At 34.3% G+C, this 24,105-nt stretch overlaps 1 protein-coding gene across 4 annotated transcripts in view; it reads right to left on the bottom strand.

Moving 5' to 3' along the window:
* Window positions 1-24,105, bottom strand: part of TMTC2 (transmembrane O-mannosyltransferase targeting cadherins 2) — a 402,329-nt gene that overhangs the window by 111,945 nt on the left and 266,279 nt on the right. For all 4 annotated transcript variants that reach the window (XM_036890026.2, XM_036890024.2, XM_036890025.2 and 1 more), the window contains one exon: window positions 8,961-9,082. In XM_036890026.2, the coding sequence (XP_036745921.1) occupies window positions 8,961-9,082 (122 nt within the window). The remainder of the gene's footprint in view (window positions 1-8,960; window positions 9,083-24,105) is intronic.

Raw genomic sequence — 24,105 nt, 5'->3', positions numbered from 1 at the left:
GAAGCATGACTCCTGCACGTTGCCATCTTCCACCTGAAGTACTGTTATTACAATGCACACTGAATTACAGTGTACGCACAGGAATGTACCTTATCCTGCCACTTTTGACAAACAGCCTCAATTATACCTCAGAAATGAGAGTCCTGCAATGTTAAACCTTTTAAAAGAATTATGCTTTCCACTGTGAGAAGAAATAGATTTCTAGGCATGTAAATGCTCAGGTGCTCTGGCTCCAACTCTATGTTCCACCAGGTAAATGTTTACCAGGTTAAGGTCAGTGGGCACTTCACTTAGGCCTCCCACCCTTCCTCTCTTTCAGTTTGAAATATCATAGTATTTCTTTCAAACCTTAAAACAGGAAACTGTATACCATATACGCCACATTTAAATTAAAAACTCAACTTTAAACTCCACTACTCTTTGTTACTTCATATATACAGATACCTAAATCTGGCCTACAATTACCCTTGTGAAAATTCTTTTTTTTTAAATGATATACCTAGAAATTTTCTTTTCACTTCAGAACTGAATTGCAAGAAAAAACTAAAAACTGAGTGAAGATTTTTTAAAAAAATAAGTTTTTATACATTTGGAAGTTAGGCATGTATGCGCATGAGGAACCATATCTGCATGTTTTATCATTAAAAATAAAGCTGGAGAACAATTTAAATAGTACACCTTTCAGAAAAACCAAGGGGTAGCACAATGCTATAGGCTTTGGACACCAATCTAATTTAGCCTCTGTGAACCTCAGTTTCCTCATCTACAGAATGGGCACTTAGATCATGAGATTGCATGAGGAGGTATTGGAAGGCATACAAAAAAATGCCTAGCTCATTCCACAACAAAGAGTATGAGCTAATCTCAAGGAGGTGCTGTGAGAGGGTATGACCACTGAAGCGAAGGGTAAGGGGTCACACTATACTTAGTATTTAATTCTTTGTTAGATAGGACAGCACCAGATGAGGACTGTGTCTAGAGAGATAGGAAGTAAATGAGAAGTTCAGATAGTCCTGAAGTTCCAAACTCAGGACTTGGGAAAAAAGAGGCAGAACTGAGAATTAACTGGTGTTTAGAATAAGTATCATTTTAATAAAATACCAAAGGTACAATCTACAGCATGGTGCGCTTCATGCTTCAGACTGCTGAGGCCCATGGGCCTCAAATGTAACATGGGTAAACAAAGGGGAAATGGCTAAAAACCTTAAGGCTTTGGGAAAATGTTCATGGCTGGGTTGATTTTGAACCTATTTATGAGGCTGCAAAACTGAAAACTCTCACATATTACTGTGTGTGTGTGTGTGTGTGTGTGTGTGTGTATGAATATATATACATATCCAGATGCTATAGTAGAAAAATTAAAAACTTCCTTTTGTAAAAGTACTGGTACAACCACTTGGGAAGAAAGATAATTGCTTTCAAAAACTTTATTATCTGTGCCACCTTTCCTAAAGGTTAAACACAGACCTAGACCAGGATGCTATTTTAACAAGGAAAGATACTCAAATCTTCTCCTACTAGAGAAAATGTATGAAGCTAGGAAAATATAAAAGCTAAATTTAAAACAGGATTTAAATCATATCAAAATATTTTCATGCTTTATTATATAATAGGAGAGTCGACATGATATAGTAGAAAGAATAACAAACTGGAAATTATGAAGTTAAGTCATGATATCAATATATCAGTGGGGCTTATTTAACAAATTAAAGGACCATACAGTGGAAGAAAAAATGTCTCCAAAGGGTGTGGAATCCCATACCTCCAATAAAAAATAAAGAGTAAGGAAATAAGATTAAAACATCTATATAACTGTCCCTTCTGAAACAAAAGCCATTCCCACCGGTTATAGGCAATGGCACCCCACAGCCAAAGGAGCTATTATAGCTCTTGCTGTGATTTTCTCCTAAATAGAATGCACTGAGGCTGTCCTGAGGTCAAGGAAATGCCCTGTTCATCTTTGCAGCACCTCCTTTCGTTACAGAGCATGAGACAAAGTTCAGACTTAGAAAATGTGTGTCAAACACAGTTTTTATAAAGACTGTTTTTTTTGGAGTCCTGCAAGAAGGCCTCATGGTGTATTTAAGGGTCTTGCCACTTCATCTACATCCCTGCAATCAGGTGGGGTATCAGAGTACTTGGGGGGGACTATAAAGTCCCACCCTGCTGGGCTATTTCAATTGTACTCACTGATAATACAGACCAAATACAGAAACCAAACAAAATAACAATGAAATGTTGGTTTAAAAGTAATATAATCTTAATTTATCCCTAAGTAAAAAGCTAATATTTCTTTTCAGACATAGCTGCATGTTATATGTAGATCCCAAGCAGCTAGGATTATTTCATGTGACACTTAATGCCTATGGATTTGAGTATTTTAATTTTTATTATTCTTTAGAGTATCTGGCAAACAAGAATGTGTCTAACAATGACTTCTACTAAGTGGCACACAAAAATGGAATAAAAGTGTGGGTTATATTGGGGATATTTGGATTCCTATGTCACTTAGTGGCAATGAGTAATTGTAAAATTGATTCTAGATAACAACATGCATATTTTGAAATGAGGGGACAGTTTCCCAAATTAAAAAAAAAATGAACTACAAGATTTGGTATGCTTCAGAGTAAAAATAATGATAACTATATTACAACCAGGATGCTAAATCATAAAGTTTAGATGAGGCAACTTCATATAATAGGCTTAGGTGAATACTGTTTTGAATTAAACTTTCCTCCATTATTTCATCCAATATTTGAGTAGCATGATACATAGGATATTAGCCCTTCTTCTTTTTACAGAATAAACTTAACAACTTAAATTGGATATATCCAAGATACTCATTCAGTCAGAGTCGCTAGAAAACTTTTCAAACCTCTCCCTCCAAACCTAAGTGATTATAATAAAATAAAGGAAGCCAAATGTTACTCAACATGTAAAGTGGAAATAACTTACCTTTAAAGAGAACCAAATGGAAAAATAATCTCAGCTGTAAATAGTAATAATTACTACAAAAGACCCAAGGAAGCACACAGCACTGAGCCTCCGTATAGACGACACTGACACCGTTCTAGCTTATCGTACAGAACTTTTCTATGGAATCTCAAGTACTTTCACAACTGGAGTTTTATGTGGTCCAACTAACTTTGGCTAGACACAGAAATCTGGCTTAGGGCTTCCATGCTGTAGCCAAAATAAAGGTTTTATGTATCAAAAATTACTGTCAGAGTCTCCCATATCCTCCTTTCTCTCTTACTAACCTAAATCTGGAAAATAAGCTAACAGCCAAGTAGCTTTTACCGCAATTTAAATCAATATTAATTTAACTGGCTCACAGAAACCGCAAAAATATTTGACTTGAATAAATTGAACAGGACAAAGAGAAGGGAAGATCAGGAAAAGAAAATTAAGGTGAGAATGTGTACAGAACTAGAGAACACACACAGGTTTAAACACAACCGTAAAATCATGTGAAACACCTTAATAATGGGAATGTTTTTCCTTCCTTTCTCTCTCAATGAGTGCCCAACCTTAAATTCATTGCATTAGCTCTAGGTAACAAAGTTCAAACAAGGAATAAATCACAATTTTAAAGTCAGCTCGTGTTTAGTGTTTTAATTGGACATGATATTGGTATGAATGTTCCATATATTTTAAAGAGATGTCATCTGGGCCCAACTATATTTAAACACGAAAGCTACCATGACCCTACAGCAGAACTATTTTCCAGGGAACCTTGGAAAATTCACATTCTAGTTATAATGTAGGACATAAAATGCCAATAGCTGAAAACAGAAGTCCTAAGATCATGACCTATGATACCAAATAATAAAAACAGGTTTAATCACTTGAAATAAACTAGTACCTAGAGATGTCTATAAACTAGATTACAAAAATTAGGGATGGAGAATGTATTGGCTTACTTTTAGAATCGCCAATCAGGTATAACAAGGAATAGTAGGGACATCATACTTAAAATTATTTAATATACAGTGAAAAGTAATGATATTCAATTCAGAAAACCTGGAGGTTGTATCCAATTCTACTATTTAGTAGCTAAGTTATTCTTGGGATATTTCTTAAATCTTTGAAGCTCAGTTTCCTCATATATTAAAAAGAGGACAATACTCATTGTAAAGCTTGTGAAATAATGTGTGTCAATCGCAGGCACTTAAGAGATGTACACTCTTTGTGCCCATCCCCAAAACTCCCCAAAGGGTCTTAGAAGATTACACGGGGTCCACACTATAATCATGCCACTCTCATTCCTTTATTCCGTACATATCACTGGGAATTAGAGTGATGCCTAGCATGGAATAGTAAGTCTTAATACGTGTGTTGGCCAAATGAAGGGATTACTGAGGAAATGAGTATCAGGATAGGTAAACAAAAAGTACTAGAAAGTCAGGTACTCAGCCCTTATGTAACTTACAAAGTGAGTGTACAAGAGGGATAGTTACCAACACAGTAAAAATATGAGAGATAAAAAATATAAGTAAGATTAGTCTATTCAGGATTAAAAGACATAGATTTGTACCTGTCATTTAACGCAGGAAGTACTGCTATAGAGATACTGAAATGAGTGCCATGGAGGTACAGAGAAAGGAAAAAGTGACTGCTTGAAAGATTCAGGCAAGGTTTCACAGAGGCAATAAACTTTGAATAGGCAGAGAGATGAGAAGAACATTACTGTTAGAAGAGTAAAAAAAAAAGGATTTGATCTATGAACTTTGTCAGAGCATTCTGGGAAACTAAATTCTTTGAACTCTTCTAAATACTGTGAATACTACAGATTCTTAAAGAAAAATTTATATAAAAATATACAGAGTGAATTTTTCCACTTGCTATAAGAAAAGTGCCAATCAATTTTCTCTAGTTTGCCTTATAAAAATATAATTCTTATACGAAATATTACTCTACAGTCTAAGTCTATTTAGTTATGTGCCACTTTTACATATTTACCTTTGGTCAGCTTTGACAGAATGGAAAAACACCCTCTATTTCTATTCTTCTCTTGAGACTAATAGCCAATTCCATTTCATAAAATCTTGTATTTAAAGCATTCAGAAGTCAAAACGTGTGGCATTTTCCACCTTGCCAATTCCATGTTAAGTCAGTGGCATATTACCAGACCAAGAAACCCAAAATTAGACGAAGGCAATCAATCCATTGGCATCAGAATTTTGCCAAATCTCATAATTCAAAGAAACTGTTAAAGATGGTTGTGGGGTTTTTGGCACTGTGAGTTTAAGCCATTTCATAATAGGGCCTGTATTTCTTCTAATCAGCAAATCGGAAACTATAAAAGTTTTGTTGGTAGTGAAGAATTAAAATTCGGATTATAATACATAAGTCTTTCCTTCCTTTCCATATGTTTCAGTAAATTAAAACTTCTAAATCTTGTTTTAAAAAAAATACCTTCTAAAAAATAAAGCAGCCTATAAAATTGTACTTTTGGTACAGGAAACATAAAGTATCCAGGCTTTAAAAAGAAGAGGGGGAAATAAAAAGGGCACATGGTTTAAAAAAATATCCAAAGTCGTATCACAGTCTAGGTATATACAGAATTAAATAGATTTAAGCTTCCAATTTTTTCCTTTCTAAATGATTTTTTTTTTGGCATATTAGCCATCTGAAACTTTTATAGATATATTTTTGAGGTAGCCATTTATCAATCTAATAAAAAATGTTTCCATTTGCATTCCATAAGAACATCTCAAAGACAATAGCTGGGGCAAGATGCATATGTGAATTCTGTTCTTACATAGAGCTTTATGAGTCATCCTATCAGAACAGGCAATGGAAAATTATGTTAATATGTAAAATAATTTTTTTCCCAACTGACTGAATTAGACATACTATGATCCTGTAGATGGCAGAAATATAACTTCTACTCTCTAATTCTGAGTAATGTTTTTTTCCTTTCCATCTCTTTGTTCTGTCTCTGTTAATTTTTTACATTAATTTTTCACATTAATTTCTTTCATAATTTCTTCTTTAATATTCCTTATTTCTCTTTTTTAATTTCTTCGTCTTTTTTTTTGTATATGGAAAGGAACTTCCTCACCTTTGTTCTCTTATCCTTCACGTAAAAATATTTTACCATCACATTTTTAATTTCTAAAAGCTTGTTTTTTTGTTTTTTCATTACTTATTGTTTTTTGGCACCCTGCTTCACGAAATGCTAGGTTACCATCTGCTTCTGAGGATTTTTAAAACAATTTTCTTCTGTTTAGCCCAGTTTCCTTCACCTAATAATTTGTTTCAGTCTCAATCTTTTACATCTGCGGCTTTCCTAGTAGGACTGATATCTTTGATGGCCACTGTTACTTAAAAATGAGTTAATTAATAAGAGGTGAATTAAGTTCCTTAGGCATAGGTGTGCTTCTAGACTTCTGTGTACCTCGTTTGGGAGTTGGTCTTTACAGAGGACCTCCAAGACGTAGGTATATGGAAACCTTTTTTCCAGGTAGGAACTCAGTAGCCGCACGTGCATGCACGTGCACATGAGCGTGTGCAGCGCTGTGGGAATATCAGCCCTGTGCCGGTCCTCTGCACGTGGCTGGGGAAGCACGCTGACGAGCACAGTCCTCCGCTGGGGACCTTCTTCCTTCCTCCCCTCCGGCCGCTCTGCTTCCACCTTCAAGTTGGAAGCTGTTCTGAGTCACGGGCCTCTCTCAGTCGCTCCACTGTAAGCCTCCCTTCCCGACCTGGGGTGAGCGCCTGCGTGTTGGCATTGTGTACACAGAGGGAGACCTGAGTGTGCCATACGCCGGTTACAGCCAATCACCCCATTTTATTGCTCCTTAACTCACTCTCTGCAAGGCCAGCTTCCTCCATGTCTTGACTCTCTCCAGGTTTCTTTTTAAGTACGTCAGATTTCTTTTCACTGTTACCCATCTCCAAAGCCCTTTTAGATGGCGGTTTACCCTGTTCTGACAAATCTATTGTAATACCTCTTTCCATTTTCTAAGTTTCAACAGTCAGCTCGAATGTCATCTCCCCTCCCATTCTGAGGATCCCTGTGAGGTTATTCCTTCCCAGTATTTAAGTCAGTAAAAGTTTATTCTGACTCATCCACATGATCAGAGATCAGCTGTGACCTATGTACGGAACAGTCAGGTCTCCCTATGTACACAGAGCCAACAGGCAGGCACTCACCCCCAAGTCAGGGGGAAGGGGGCTCACGACGGTGGGGCGGTTGAGTAGCAGAGTCCCACGACAGGACAGCTTACAAATGGAAGTGGCATGGGAGGGGCCGGAGGAGAGGACTGACAGGCGCCCTGCAGGGAAGGACTGACTGTCAATGCCCTTCCCTACCACTGGCAGAGGATCGGAACATTTCTTCATTCCCCTCACTAACTCCTTCTGGATTTAACTTTGTTCTTTTGAAGGATATCTTCAGTGACTTACTTCTTCAGCAATTTTTTTGATAGACTGATTTTTCTTTAGTTTCTTGGCCTAGGAATTCCCTGATCACACAAGTAAAGTAAATTTGAGACCCAAAGACTGGTTAAGGGAGGGCAGCAGTGAAAATCTCCTAGCAGAGACTTCACTCCTTTTCCATTCAGATCCCATGGAGCGGAGACAGGCCAAGCTTCATGCTGCCTTTTGGTATCAGTATGCAAACTTTTTCTATGTTATCCTTTCTCAGGGGTATGAACTTTCCTGCTTTATTTATAATTCCTGGCCTGCCTTTGGTCCTTTGTCTCTTATTCCAGCAATAATGGAAACAAGAAAAAAACAAAAAGCCCCTCTCCACTGGCTGCCACAACTGGTAAACTATCTCAGATCATGTGCAGGATCAGCCTACTATGGTTTACTGTTCTGGGGTTGTTACCACTTCACTTCTAGCCCCTGCGAAATTCTCTTTCTACTTTTTGAACTCAACTATGCACTAGAGCATACCTATTATATTTCATAAAGCATGTATAGATATTTTTAGTGGTATGTTTTTTGATTACTTTGTCTATATTATTTCTTTAATAGCATTTTAGTGATAACAGAAAGGATACATGATAATTTTAAGTGTTTAGCCTACCATTTTCTGTGGGAAATAAAATATTAATTATGTTTAAATAATTATAACACACCTTTTTCACTAAGGACCACTGTTCTGATCATTTGCTCTATGTTTTATACTATTCTTTTACTTTTATTCATATATTATTCATTACTTTTATACTACTCATTTACTTTCACTAATACGGGAGAGAAATTACGTGCTATAGCTAAATAAATATAAACAGATTCAGATTAAGATTGAATGCTAGTTCTTCTACTACTTATTATTAGCTGGAAAGCTCAGAAGATTTACTTGAATATTTGAACAATCCCCTATAGTGTAAAATTAAACCATCAATATTGTTTTGAAAGACATGAATTTTTATAACTCCCAGTGGTAGAGTATAAGCAATTTCTTGCACTTCAAACTAATACCACTTGCATGGAAATGTCGCCTCCAAGAGTTCTTGTCACATAGTGGGTGGCCAAATGATAGCTCTACTTTCCTTATGGAATAATTTCCAATTAGGAGGAATTCCAGGTGAGCCTAGTTGTCACATATTCAGTCATATAATACCGGCTATTTGGAAAGAACCAGACTTAGTTTTACATTACAACCTGTTTGGGATTAACATGAACTTGCAGAACACAATCTTCACACAAATATTATTACTATTATTATGACAAATTCACCTTGTAATCACATATTATCTGGGGTTCTCCATTTATATCTTTCCATTCAGTTACATCAAGGATCATGATTTTATCTACAGCAAACCCCACAGCTAAAGGAATAAATTTTCTTATATGTTATGTCCTGAGTTCCACTTAGTATTAGCATCATCACCACGTCCTCACCATCTGTGGTAACTAGCTAAGAGCCAGTACCTCAAACCCCATCTCCGTGAGTCTGCACAGAGAGAACCAGTTTGTAAAGGGTGAGGACAGTTACTCACAGTCAGAGCGAGCAGTTTCCCGTAGGTAAGATGAGCAGGGATGTGATCGGTCTTGGCTCTGAGTGACTCCATATACCAGTGCTCCGCTTCAGGGAGTTTGCTTAATCGCATGTATGCTTCACCTGGAAGAAGAATCACGATCAGTCTGAGGACACAGCCTCCTAACAGCATGTTTATGTTCTGTAACATTTCCGATGCAATGGCCAGAACTGCGATCCATCCTCTCATCTGATTCCCACAAAGTCATGTTATCCATTTTCTAGATGAGAAAATGTGTGTTTGGAGAAATTAAGTTAAATGGCTAAAGTAAAAAATTTAGTAAGCAGTAAAGGTTTGATTTTTAACCTAAGAATATATACTCGCAAGCTTATGTCCTTTGTCACCATTTTTTTTTTCCTTAAGTTTGTTCTTTCTGAATTCTAATCATCTGTTCTCTTTTATTCACATCCAATTTCAAGTGTTTATAGAATAACTAATAAGTGGAGAGCATTATACAAGACCTAGATGAGAGAAGTTTAAAGTCCTATCCTATGTGGTTTACAAACTTACTGAGAAACTTAAGACTAACTGAAGGAGTTAAAATATTTTGGATTAAGCATTGGTGCTAGATTTTAGTTTTTGAGAAATTCTTTGCATTTTATATTATAATAAGTAAATGAAATTTGTTTTAATATTCCTTTACTTATTATAATAAGTAAAGGAAATTCCAGCAAATATATGATATGTTGCATGCCCAGCACCACGTACAAAGCTAGTCAAAAGCCATTCAGCCATCAGTTATTACTTTCAGGTTTTACAAATTTTACTTGCCAAATAGCATTTCACTAAGAGCCAAGAAAGGCCAAAAAAAAAGGGGAAATAAAGCCAAAAGTATATTAGTTGCCTGCTTATTATCACTCCCTCTCCCATTCACCTGATGGGAAAATTATATTTTGAGATGATTTGTGTATTTAAGTTAAATGTTGTAATTCTAATAAGCACTGCAAATGTAGAAGCTGCTCAGTTCCTGAGACCAGGCAATAAACTAGCAACCTGCATTATTTTTCAAGCAGACCTTTACAGCTTAACTAATCAGAATTACGATAGCTTTTAACATGTAGAGACATAATCAGAGGCTTTTCCTAAATGTAATACCCACAGTGGTTGTACATCTTTGCTTCAAAGGAAGAGCTAGCTTCCCCTAATTTTAATCACATTATCTTTACATTAACGGAGCGCTAATACAAATGTTTCGTGAATTGAATTGATTTGGGTCTCCTGATCTTTTTAAGTGCCCTCTGCTTGGCTGTTTAGTAAAAAATATTGGTGACAAGTAATATGTAATATGCCCAAGAATGCACGTACCACTCACACACATCTCTGGGTTTCTAGTTCTGAAAACAGTCTTTATACTGCACCACCATAAAAATGATAGCTGGAAGACCATTTTTTATTCCCTCAAGTTTAAAAAATGTTTGCATTTAGGAATTTGGTTAGATTAAATCAAATGCTTAGGGTGAGGTACAAGAAATAATGAAGCAAAGACCAATGGCTGGGATGCAATATACAAAATGTTCATAGATGTTAAGAGAGCCAGGATTAGGCATGGATTTTGTTATTGTTGTTGTCTTCTTTTGTTCCTTATTCTTTAAAGATATTTAACTAGGCTAATTCTGACAATATTTATTTCTCTCTTTTCTGACTTCAAGTAAGGCTGTGAAGATTTTGCTCTCCTATCATAGTTTATCTTACCATTTTTAATTAGTTCCCCTCTCTTTGGAATTACACAGTTTGATAATTTCTATTGTGTATTTTTTCTTTTCTGATACAATGCATTTCCTATTTCATGATGTGTCTAGATTTTAATTGTAGAAGAGAGTAATGATCACTTTTTGATTATTGTACTCCATTATTTTTGTGTATCTAGTGAAGCAATGTCATGTATTCTAGTGAAGCAATGTTTTATTCTTTTTGATTATTGCCTTTATACAAATACTTTTGTTTTTCTATTTCAATTCTTTATTGTATTTGCATATTGACTCTGCTCAATATCCTAATACAATATTCCTCTCATCAGCTCAGTCTAATTTAATATTTAACCTATGCATTACATGTTAAATTTTTTGTTTTCAGTTGTTCAATTTCTGCTGTGCTCTTTTCCAAATATGCTTTTCAACTTCCTAATTTCCTGCTCTTTCTACATAATTTTTCCCTATTTTCTCATTGTTTGACATACTTGTTTTTATTAAAGTATCATTGATATACAATCTTACGAAGGTTTCACATGAACAACATTCACACATATTATCAAGTCCTCATTGCTGCCCCATTGCAGTCACCATCTGTCAGCATAGTAAGATGCTATAGTGTCATTAGTTGTGTTTTGACATTTTAAGTGCAAGTGACATTTAACTGAAATATTCAAGATTTGTGTCATCTAATAACTTGTGGTCCCTCATTCTGGTACTATAGATCCTTCTGTGTTTCACGATTCATAATTTGTTTCTTACATTTGGGAGATATATTTTGAATGTTATAAATCAGTAGATTTACTTGTTTATTCCAGTTGATCTGGGACAAGATGGTCAGCCTTGATTTGTGATTAGCCAGTATCCTGAGGGAACACTGTTTCCTTCTCATTTTGATTAGTCCTTTGAATCTTTCTCTTGACTCCTTTCTCTGGTCCTGGGAAGCTCTGAGGTTTTCCTTTTAGTTGTGGCCCATTTAAAGTATTCTTAAAATCTTTGAGGCTTTCACTTCCCTGTATTACAAGAATATAAATCCAACTCATGCCAAGGGCTTGGAGAGGAGGAGCTGACCTGAAGAACTTGGGGACTCCTCAGCACCACAGGGAATCATCACGGGGCCCTTAGTGGTAACACTGCCCTCCAGGGCAGGACTGGATAACTCCGTGAAACCATTATACACGTGCAAGAGAAGATTCCCAGTAATTGGCAGTCAGCCCTCAGAGGTGGAGTATAACTGTCCTCTACTTAGGTATAGGCATGGAGTTTTAAAAAATCATGTTTCTGTAATACTGTATTGTAATTATTATAATATCTCTATAAAAACTGAAGCATTGACAGATGGATTTTTTTTTCCATGTTGAACAAATGTTTTCAAGTACAGTTAACAGTAATTTTCCTTAGGGAAAGTGAACCTATTCTTCACAATACTAGGTATGATTTATATAACAGGATGCACAATCCTTAAAGTATTGAACATTTTAGTGCAATTAATGACAAATCATATCCAAATATTTATTTCTAAAATCAGTAGAAAACAAGATCTTCAGAGTTAGGCTGAAAGATGGGCCTGCATTACAGGTTCTCCTTGGCATCAACCTAGAATTTCTGGGGTTTTTTCAAGTGCTTATAGGTCAGTTTTTAGAAGTTGTACAATTATTGCATTTAATATAGCTTGTTTTTCATTTATTAAAAAAATTCAACTCATTTGTAGAATGGTAAACAGTAGGTTTTCTGTATAGGAAAAAAGTACAATTGAACCCCAATTACAGAGTGCTTTTGAAATTCAAATCTTTATTGTATTTAAGTTGGTGATGTCTGAAAATTATTTCTGAAAGTGTATTTTTTCCAAGTCAGAAATTGATCATTTTGAAATGAAATATTATTAATATGCCAAATAATTAGTGGCTAGCCTATTTCTTCAGTAAGAATGCATAAGCAACTTATTATGTTTAAGAGAGAGAAAAATATCAAAGGGTTATAAATGGGAAATACATAATAACACATCTTGGCAAGTATATGAAAAATGTAAATGATTAGCTTACTTAGGTACTATAAATTATAATTTAGAAAAACTTGATGCAACCATTCACTGTATCTCAGTGATGACAATTATAGCGATGACAATCATTCACTGAATGTTTATTATGAATTAGGACAGCAAGCTACAGGGCCAAAAGTCTGCCTTACGCGCACTCACTCTTCTCATTCTACCTTTGGGCTTGTACGAAACTTTTTTTGTCGCTTAGCCCCACAGGGAGATTTAATACATTATTCTCATTCCACTAACAATTAACTCATTCCACTAAGATTAGGTTTGCAAGATGAAACATATTTTCAGTCTTCATATGTGTATCTAATTTTTTATTAAGGAATGTCATTACCTAGATTTTACAGATAAGGATAATGAGAAGCGAAGTGGTTAAATAAAAACACACAAAATCTTAAATGTGGAAAGTGGTAAAGCTATAATTCAAACCCAGGATGACCTGACCTCAAAGCACTTTGCTTTAACTTGGCTAGTAGTGAACAATTACAAGCTTTCGAACTCTCCAGTTCAGGGGAAACTTATACTCATAGAACAAACATTATTTTCTAGCTTGTGATGCATTGGCCATCAAATTCATTTTACTTTGCCTTGGGCTCATCTATTGAATTGTAGGAATAAGGAAGAGCAATGATAATCCACGGTTGACCTTTAAAAATGCTTCTGTTGCACACATTACTCAATTCTTATGAGGGAAATATGTAGCATAGAAGATGCACCTATGTCTAAGATTAACCTAAACACAAAAACACTCAATAAAAAGGGTCATAAAATCAAGAAGCAAATCCTGAAATGTAAGAAAATAATCATGGATGAATTTAAATGTGTTTAAAAGATAAAAAGATTAAAGCTATCAACAGTATAACAACAGCACTTGCTTTATTCCTGGCATTGACAAGGTAGAAGTCAATTTCTCATTTCTATTCACACTATGGGTGACAATAGTCATTTTATGGATGAAGAGGAAGGCTCAGAAATAATAAAGTGACTTGGGCAAGGATGGTTAATAATCCTGAAGGTCTGAATGGCTCTGAAGCCTATGCTTTTCCCCACTGTATCAATCCGCCTACTATGTAAAGTTTATTATTTACTGAATACCTACTAAAGTCTTAAATATATTATCATTATACTTTTACATTATCCCTACAATGTAATTAGTATCAGTCTCATTTTACACATGAGGTACCTGTGGTTCACTGAGCAACTTGCTCAATACTGAGTGCAAAAGCAAGCACATGCCAGATTCAGGATTCAGATTAGGGGTCTGTCTTTCTACTATACCAATCTGTCCAAATACTATTAAAAAGGAAAAAAAAAGGTGGGATTACAACTACAAAAAGTGCCATCAGTAGATTCAGTTCTAAGAGAAAATGATATATATGTAATCCTTCAAGCTTGATTAAAATATTAAAATCATAAAATTTCTATGAGAGAAATGGCCACAGAATAAGAAAAACCAGTAAATTCAATAAGGAAGGAAATTGAGATACTTGGTTGGGAATAGGGTAGAGGGAGGAGGGTTAACTTAAGTGATCTTCTCTGTAGTTATACTGTAATTATTTTTAACTTACAGTAACATAAAAAAATGTTTATAGTACCCAGGAGGAAAGAAGCAATATGACTATTTTTCCTTCTCATCCTGCAAAAAATGACATAATCGAAGCATTTTCATAAGAATGAGAAGATGTGCCGTGTGATGACCTAGTGATCAGGTTCATCACTCAGATTTATTTCCGATTCACTCACAGACAAAAGGGATTTGAATGTCTCCAGGCTGGCCTCAGGCTGATGGAAACGGGTTTCAGATGTAGAACAAATAATGTTACTCTTCCTCCCTAAAAAGCGCTGGATCCAAACAATCCAGGCAAAAGGCTAATTCCATAGAGGAAAGAATGCTGGATTATTGATGATGGAAGAGTCCAGATCTCCCTGATTCTCATGTTTCAAGTTGCTGGACAGCTCTGGCTTACATAAAAAGAATAAAGTGTGGAGTAGGACATATTACCCATATTTTCCAGTGTTACCTTTTGTTTTCCTGCCCTTGCTTAAGAAAGTATATTTCTATGTTAAGAGCAGTTTAGATTCCCTATTTTTTTTTATTTTTTTTGAGTTCTAATTGACATACAGCATTGTAAAAGTTTAAGGTGTACAGCATAATGATCTGATTACACATATTGTGAAATGATAAACAATTAGCATCCATCATTTTATATGATGATATAAAGGAAAAAAAAAGTTTTTCCTTGTGGTGAGAACACTTAGGATCTAGTCTCTTAGCAGCAGTGTTAACTATAGTCATCAGGCTGTACCCTTCATCCTTAGTACTCTAATCTTAACACTGGAAGCTTGCATCTTTTGACCACCTTCATCCATTATCCCACCCTCCAGATTCTCTACTAAAATAACAACAAAAAGAACTTTGTGATTACCTTTACCAAAAGTCATCACCCCTTACTCAATTCTTATAGTAACTATTAAGTGCTTGTTTTTAAATTCTTGAATACACATCTTGCATATCAACTTAGGTTAACCAACATGGATAATGCATATGATTGTAAACATAATGGTTAATGAGATATAATTCATCCCTGCCTTCATGGTACTTACAATATAGTGACAAAAAAAATCTATTTACCAGTATTTTCCAAAGTTTGATTTTTAGGTACACATGAAACAAATAACACAAAAACTTAAAAAAAAAATATATATATATACACTTCAAAATTTCATTTAGTCTGTGTTTAAAAAATGTGATTTTGTAGATATCATGCTTTAGAATTAAGAAAAGTATCAGATGAAAAACAGACAGTAGGATGTTATGAGAAAAATTTAAACAGTGGAACACAAGTGAATTTGGACAACACAAACTACATATACCTAGCTACAATTTGAGGAAATAAAAATGTTTTAGGAGTTATGTTTGTAAAAGCCTGCTATAGCAGCAACTGGGGAAAAAACCTAGTTTTGTAAAAAGGTCTCAGAGAGGGTACAGCATTTTTTCCTGGCCTCTAAAGAATGAGGACACTCATAAAATGGCCCCACGTGATTTCTGGCAGGCTTCCTGCTGCCAATTCAATGGGAGTACCCCACTGCCAATACTCTGAATTTTAGGATACTTTGTCTGAAGGGCAGGCATTCCACTGTAGTTTACCTAATTTCTAAGCTTCCCAAGATTGAAGACTTAGCTAGTCAATAAGATAATCATTCTATTTTTTTTAAGAAATGCTATTTGCCACTTAAGATACCAGGCTCTGTACCTGGTGGGTTTTTGTACTGGGTGTTTTGATGTACTGGTCATTTTCCTTTTACTGAGTGTTTACTAATCTTCAAGTTTGTTATTACTATTTCCTTCTTATGCTTTACTTTCAATTCTTAGGAGCTATTTTGGTTTGTTTCATCTACCCGTTGTAATCATCCAGAATTATGAAGGAGCACTGAGTTCTGAACTAAATATTGAAACAGTAGTTAAGGGGCTAGGTTTCAGTTCCTACTCTGCCATTAAATAGTTGTATTAAATGCATAAAAAAGTCTTCTCTATCACAGGGACTTACATTCTCTTTTAGTTTCATAGTTTTATAATGTTCAAGTAAGTTACTTTAAAAGGCCTTAGTTTTATCATCTACAAAAAGAGAGGCTAAGAACAAATAATTCCTTAATGCCTTGAATAATAAAATCATCTGAAGATTGGCCATTCTCCAGCAATTTATACAAGCATTTCATGAACAAGTTATAATACCCAAGTTAGTTTAAAAAGGAGCTGCTATATTCGTGGATTTGCAGATGATTATTCAAGATTGACTGTATCTAGATCAAGTCATGATTTTTCTTTAGTATTTATATATTTTTTATCTAATTGTAAATCTTATATCTTTTCATTGTAGGAAGTCTGAAAGATCATAATTTTAGCAAATAGAATGAAATCCATAGTCAATATAGCAATTAGAAAAATCATTAGTTTTTGCTAATTAAACATTTAATAAGAAATTGCTAATTTAAAATTTTTTAATTAAAAATTTTGGTGGTTTTCTGAAATTTATTTTAAATACTAAAGAAAAAGTTGTATTGCTTATCAGTAAGTAAAATATTGTGCTAGTTTTAAGTATTTATTGTCCTTACTAGTGTTTTACTATATTAAATAAAGATACAATTTTTCCCATAATTCAATTTTCTCATTTAAGACTAATGTTCGATTTTTTGCTTATTCAAATTGTCCAACTTTTTTCTGCAGGTTTTGCATGTACTTTAGCAATTTTCATCTTCTTTTTCAATTATCTTTTTTTAATATATCTCTTATTACCACCTTAGGATACAAATATAGCAATAGAATTCTTAAAAAAACATTAGCAAATTTGATGTTCAGGATACAGATTACCAAATTAGCCCAACAAAATACTGCACCAAAATCACTCACAAATGGCATATAGGGGGAACAATTTTTTTAAATCCCTCATCAAAATGAGATTCTACTATTTTTTAAAATGTCCACTAGAAAAGGGAAAAATGCTCTCATTTCAAATTTATTTTAATTATTAGTGAAAATGTACATTCTCACATTTAAAGAAATGTTTAGCCATGAATATTTTTTATTTGCAGGTTATTGTTTAATAGTCTTAAGACATTTTCAATTAAGGTATTTATCTCTCCTTTATGACATACAAAAGATGGTTAAAATGATTTTTCAATTCAGACTACTTTAATTTTTATACATGCAAATCAACTTAACTTTTCCTTTGTATCTTTATCACTATATTTAATGCATAAAAAAGTCTTCTCTATCATAGGGACTTATATTCTCTTTTAGTTTTGTAGTTTCATTATTAAAATAGCTACCTTTTCCATATGAAATACATTTTACTATATGGTATGAGGCAAGTACCTACCAAACATTCATTCAATTGTCCCAGATCAACTTTTATAAGAATTCCCTTCCCACACTGATATTTAATTCCACATTTATTATCTACAAAAAAAAATTAGTGAATTTCGATCTGTTTCTAGGGTCTCATTCTGTCCTACTGGTCTGGCTTTTTTGTTCTTTTACCAGTACACCACCACTCTAATTACTGCAGCTTCTTTTAAAATTTTAATATCAAGTAAAGCAAGTCTTACCCATTATCCTCCTCTAAGCCTTCTTGGCTCTCTTTTCCTGTTAAGCCTACCAGATGAACTTGAGCATCATTTTCTCAAAGTATTGGTAAGGTTCTTTTTTGAAATGTTTATTGCTGCTGAACTATAATCTATGAATCAATTTTAGAAGAAATTTTTTACAAAACTGAGTTTCCCTATTCAAAATTAGTACTCAATTCTTCATTTATTCAAACTTCCTTCCCCCTAAATATAACTATAGGACCTACCTCATCAATTACAATTATCCTAGTCCGAAACTAGACTATGAGCTGTGTAGAGTTGACACAAAACCTTCCTGTCTTTATCTGTCCCCCAGCCTAAGTTTAGAAGCTTCTGGCTCCACAGTCTTGACAGACATCTGATAAATAACTGATCATATTATGTATGAAGTTGGATTTAGATGTTACATTTTTACCAAGTACGTCATTGAAGAGAAATTTCCAGCTAATTCCTTTTTCTAGAATCTGTCATCTGACAGAACCATATGAAATCAGCAGCCTATTATAGCAAGACTTGCTGTGATTTTAATTTTCACTTTTTATTTCACAATGTTAACATTAACATAGAAACACTAGGGAATCTGGCTTGCTTTATTTTATGTATGTATGTACGTATATATGTATGTTAGTCACAAACTTGCTTTAACTACTGATTGTTAGATTTTGTGAATCTTTTATATTTCCATTATTTTCCTCCACTTTATCTTATCCTTATAACACAACCCAGTTGCCTTAGATACATTAATTAGAAATCCTTAACAGCCACTGTACTGAGCCAGAAAAGACAAAAAAAAAAGGCTAAAATGAATACAGAAATTCAGAGAGCCTACTGAATATCTGCTGACAGACTTCAACAATTGCAACTTTTTCCATTGGGGCAGAGGGATGGGAAGTAAAATGAAATATGATCCAAGTCTTACATTGAGAAGGATTATGAAAAGGTTCAATATGTTACTCTTCACCAAGTCCGTTAGCATCAAACTTGAGGAGAAACCGTTGGAGCCTGAAAGGGTGGTTTTAAAGCAAAGAGAGGAAATGCAGGAGAAAAAAACTGAATACATCTTTCAGGAATCATCAAAACAGAGATTAAACTTCAGTGAAAGTTGAAAAGGTTCTTAATTTCTAGTATGAGGTTATATATGGGAAACATCTGATGTGCCATCAAAATTTAACTTAGAAAAAAAGCCAGAAACCTGAATTACTACTTCTCTACTTGCAACTGGGTATCCTGGAGTTCTCTGGGCTAATCAATTCCCTGTATGTCTTCAAGGAAATAAATCACTAAAAATGATCAATCAACAAATGTTGGAGCCAATCCTATTAAATGCTATGAATTAAAAAAAAAGAGAGAGAGAGAGAGCAAGTGAGACTGTGGTTGTGTGTGTGTATTTTCATGGTGCACGCTGGAGAAGGTGACGATACTCTCCCCAAAATATAATGCTCTCAAGAGAATTACAATGCAGTAAATAAAAAGGCTTAGGATAACTGAAACAATTATGGAACACTAGAAATATGCAAGGAAGTGCTAACTTGTGTTTAAAAAGGCAATTTACACCAGAGGGAAAAAATGAGTGAATGTCATACTAACCTGGAAAGAATTAGAAAACAAGAGTATTCAGAGAAAAAAAGACTTGAATATTTGCAGGAAAATGTCAGAAAAGTACAACCAAAAGCATTTTCAGTTTTATACACATCTTCTTAGGAATGTATTTCCTATGTATCTCTGAATCAAGCAATGTTTCCATAATATGTAATGAGTAATTCATTTAATACTACAAATTTTTATACTAATGTTAACTAGTGAGCTCTATCAGAAATTTAAAAATTCATCCCATTTTTAATGAATGCTTGGAAATAAGAGTTTTACAACAGCTCACAAAATCCCATGCCCATATTAACATGCTGGCAAAAAAAAAAAAATTCTGGAACAAAACTTGGCACACTCTGTTTTAAATCTTTATTTAACCTGAATATAACAATAGCTTCTATCAGTGTAGACAAAATTAAAACTAAATAACAGCTCATCTCAGTAGTTAAATGAAATTTTTATGAAGAAAACAGCTTTTCTCTACCTATTAAGAAAAAGATACAAATACACACACAACAAAGTACACACAATTAGCAATGTATTTGATTTCCCTGTTTTTACCATTGAGTAAAAGATTCTCTCCATGGATATTGCCCAATAAAAGAGTAAAATGAATAGTTTTTTCTCAGACATTTCTATTAAAGCTTCAAAATTCAGATTTTTCAAGTAGAATACACTGAAATTATTTGAGAATCAGAGAATAAGAAATTTATAATTAGGTATTCATTTTTGAGTATATCCAACTCTTTATAACACAATTTAAAAATAAAGTTTTTAAGCTTCCAACTTTTATTTTCTCACTAAACTGGCAAAGTATGAAATAATGAAACAGGTGGGCTTGTGTGGCTTTAATAGCAATGAAATAAAATGAACTGTCTCATATTATATTTCCAGGAAAACAAGTGACATCTAGTCCTAAGCATGATCCTTAGGCAACCGTACTGTTGGCTTGAAAGTGTTCCAACTCCCCACAGGGACAGTATATCTTCTGGTCCTGGATTTAATTGAAACTTTAAACAAAATATATTAGCTATTTAATGCAGCTGAACTGGATACAGGACTTTGTAGTATAGAGAATAATGTCAAGCAAATTAATGTCTGTAACCATTGTACATAATGTAGGATTTGTATCAAGTGTGAATGGTAAAAAGAAAAAAAATATTAAACCACTACAGTTTTATAATGAGAAATTAACTTTCAGGAGAAAATTTTTATAGAATTTTGTACATAAACTTTATATATTTATTCCTTCTGACACACAGCCAAAAGTCTGTGATTTCCTTATCTTGTTGGCTCCATATTTTATAAAGTAAACTTCTAAAAATCTCTCAAATTTACATTTCATTTTTGTGGACTGGTAAACTACTTATTTGGCACTGTTCTGGTCTTGTCCTTTCTGACATGGAAACATGTAAGTGCAATGAATTGACATTTAAAAATTAGAACTTAATGCACAGATCAACGGCTTATCCAGTTATGGTCATACTCACATGGGTAGGGCTGACTCACTGATTTTCAAGAATGCCAGTGGAAGCAGTCGGAAAATCACCAGACCTCAGAACAGGGGAAGCAGATGGTATAAAAAGCTTAACACTCCTGAAGTGTTAATGCTTCCACACTTGAAAGATGTGGAGTTCAAATCTCACTCAGTTAAAAACCATTTCTTACACAGTCAGCATGCTACATGCCTTGAGCAATGCACTTAGAGGAACTACTAGTTACAGAAGACATCAACCACGCCCGCATCATGTCAACAATTTACTCTGAATATCTCTATCCCAAATACATTCTCGAACAAGGTGAGATACACACACATACACACACATTAGAACAATCCAACAAAAATAAATGGTTCACCTAAGAAACCAGCCATACAGAAAGCTGTGAGAAAAACAGACTTCCTTTGCAGCCATTCTACCAACTAAACTCAGCACACAGTGTACCTCCTTCAGGTAGAGGGAGCATCAATTTACAAGTAAAAATTTTCCCGCTTTGCCTTCAGGAGCTGTTTGACATCTTGCTGGTCACTTTTTCTTATCTAAGTAAGAGTTGGGTATCTAAAGATCGCTTAGCTATTGATGACACTTGACTCACTCTACAAGCTTCTTTCTCACGAATACAATTCTAAAATTTAGACAAGCTTTTGACTTTAAAAATTGCTCAAATAAATTCATTAGGTTTCCTATTCATTTGATCTGTCCACATTCTCTCTGAGGAAATTTCTCTTAAAGAGCTACTTTCATGAAACTGAAAATTAAATCAAAAGATTTCTCTTTTCTTATTAGAGAATACAAGGAGAACACATCATTTCAATTTCAAACCTAGGTAAGTAAAGATGGGTTAGTTGCAGGCTGACAGAGGAAGATAATCTTCCAATACTGAGCTGGGATTTTTTTAAGTAACAGAGCTGTATATTTAAAAAACAAAACAAAGAAAACTAGGAATTATCAGGAATAAGAGAATCCAATGTTTAGATCAAAATGAAGGCAAAAAAAAAAGGCCAGAAATAGCAGCAGATCTTTATCATGCAATTCCCCTGCAAGAATGTAATCTCTCCTGGAAGATAAAAGCATGTTACTCATTGTTAACACCTATTTCTTAAAGAACAGGAAAATATGGATATGTATGTAAATTGAGACACTAGTGTCACATTAGAAATAAAAGAGCTTAAGATTTTTCCTGTTTGTTTGGTCTACACAGTTGTACACAAAATATTCTTGTGCTTAGAGTAATACAATTTTCTACTCTATTTATAGGCATTTACTTACTACAGAAAGATACAAAAGAGCTCTAGACCAACTGTGAAATCGCCCTGAACATTCCATGACTATGGAATCATACGCATTTCCATTTCATGTCTCCACCACCTCTGTGCCCCCAGTCAGCACCTGTGACTTTATTTTTTTCACAAAGAGGTTAATCTAAACAAAGAGATTAGAGACGGCAATGACAAGGCAGCCACTCTAGATCTTCTCTCACTCCAGGCGACACATTATGCTCTTTTGTTCTCGAGATATATTACCAAGATGAAATGACCTAAATTGCTTATATAATTAAACCCAACAATTACTTTGCATTGAGAAAGCTGAGTAATTTTATTTTAAATAGTGAATAGGCTTAAAATGACCCTTGGGATTGGAAGGGCTCAAACTGATAAAAGTAATTGAAAGTGACAGCTTAGTTTACCATAATCTCTTGGGATTATTCAAAAGCTATGCTTAAGTATATATAATAAGGGAAATAATTACAGAGAAAGAGAAAAATTGAGTGTGATTAAAAATATCCTACATTAAATTTACTTTTTAATACTCTGCACATATCATTTATCTGTAATAAAACTACAATGTTTAATACTTTCAGTTGAGAAGTTTTTAATATGTATTTGGATAATAAATAAGACTAAATTGTTTATATATAAATGTACATAAAGTATATATACATGTATAATATATAGATGATAACATAATTTAGAATGTAATTTATATTATATATAAATTACACTATAATCAAATATACAAATATATGTATATATATTTGATTTTTAAATGGGTAAAGAAAAGCTGTATTAACACAGCACATAACATGCCAGTTCAGTAACCCAGAAGGGCTAAATAGAGAAAGCATTTGAATTTAAGTCAGGAAACTATTTCTGGTTCTAACACAAATGATAATCCTGATCCAATCAACTCAACTCTTTGGGTGTTAATGCTTCCACACTTGAAAGATGTGGAGTTCAAATCTCACTCAGTAAAGTTAGAGATGATGTTATTAGGAGGATATGAATCTTCTAACATTCTATGATTCTAAAATAGACCTATAATTTGAGAAGAAAAGAGAAGAAATTGAGATTCAATAAAGGCCTGTAATGAGTGTTAGAATAAGGAATAATTTTCACTATGTCTACAGCAAATATGTCATGACAGGGAGAGGAGAAGAGGCTCTCACCTAAATGTGACAATTCTAACTTAGAGGGAGTACACTCTGAAGGGAATTAAGTTAATTGGGCATTAACAGTGTGCTGTTTCACTTTTCATTAACAGAGTTAATGATAAAAGAAGGATTTTGACTGTGGTTGCTGAGAAACAAGGGAAAATGCAGCCGTTCTGGACAGGAGGGAACTAATCAGGATGTCTGCTGAATGTTGGTCACTGCGAGCCATCACTGACAAAATCTAAATAGAGAAATCATATTTACGTTGGGAATTACGAAAGGAACTGACAGAATACAACCTTTGACTTTGGAGCTCAAAGCCACAGAACTGATTAATTACAATGGAAAGGAACAGTATGACACAGGAATGGGCAGGTGGTCCAATGTGCTTTACCGTCATCACCTCCATCGGTCTGAACACTGACACTACTACAGCCACCAGGAAGTGCTGAACCTTAATCTGAACCTGGCTGTCTGACCTCCCCCTATACTGAATTTCCACTTAATCCAACCTATTTTGCAGGACTGAGGTCCACAGAAACAAAATCACACAATCGGCTAGGAGCAGTTTGAACAGTTATTTCATAATTTGGTCTTAACATTTCATGTTATCTTGTACCAATTACAACCACCACCTAGATGACAATTTTTGTTAATGAAATCACATGTAGTTTCTGCTTCATATTATTGGCATATGTTTGTAATTCACCTAATTGGGGATGGGGTGATA

This window comes from Manis pentadactyla, chromosome 10, assembly GCF_030020395.1.
Source record: "Manis pentadactyla isolate mManPen7 chromosome 10, mManPen7.hap1, whole genome shotgun sequence".
Taxonomy (NCBI): Eukaryota; Metazoa; Chordata; class Mammalia; order Pholidota; family Manidae; genus Manis; species Manis pentadactyla.
The sequence above is the reverse complement of the archived record's forward strand: the minus strand, read 5'-3'. Positions and strand labels throughout refer to the sequence as shown.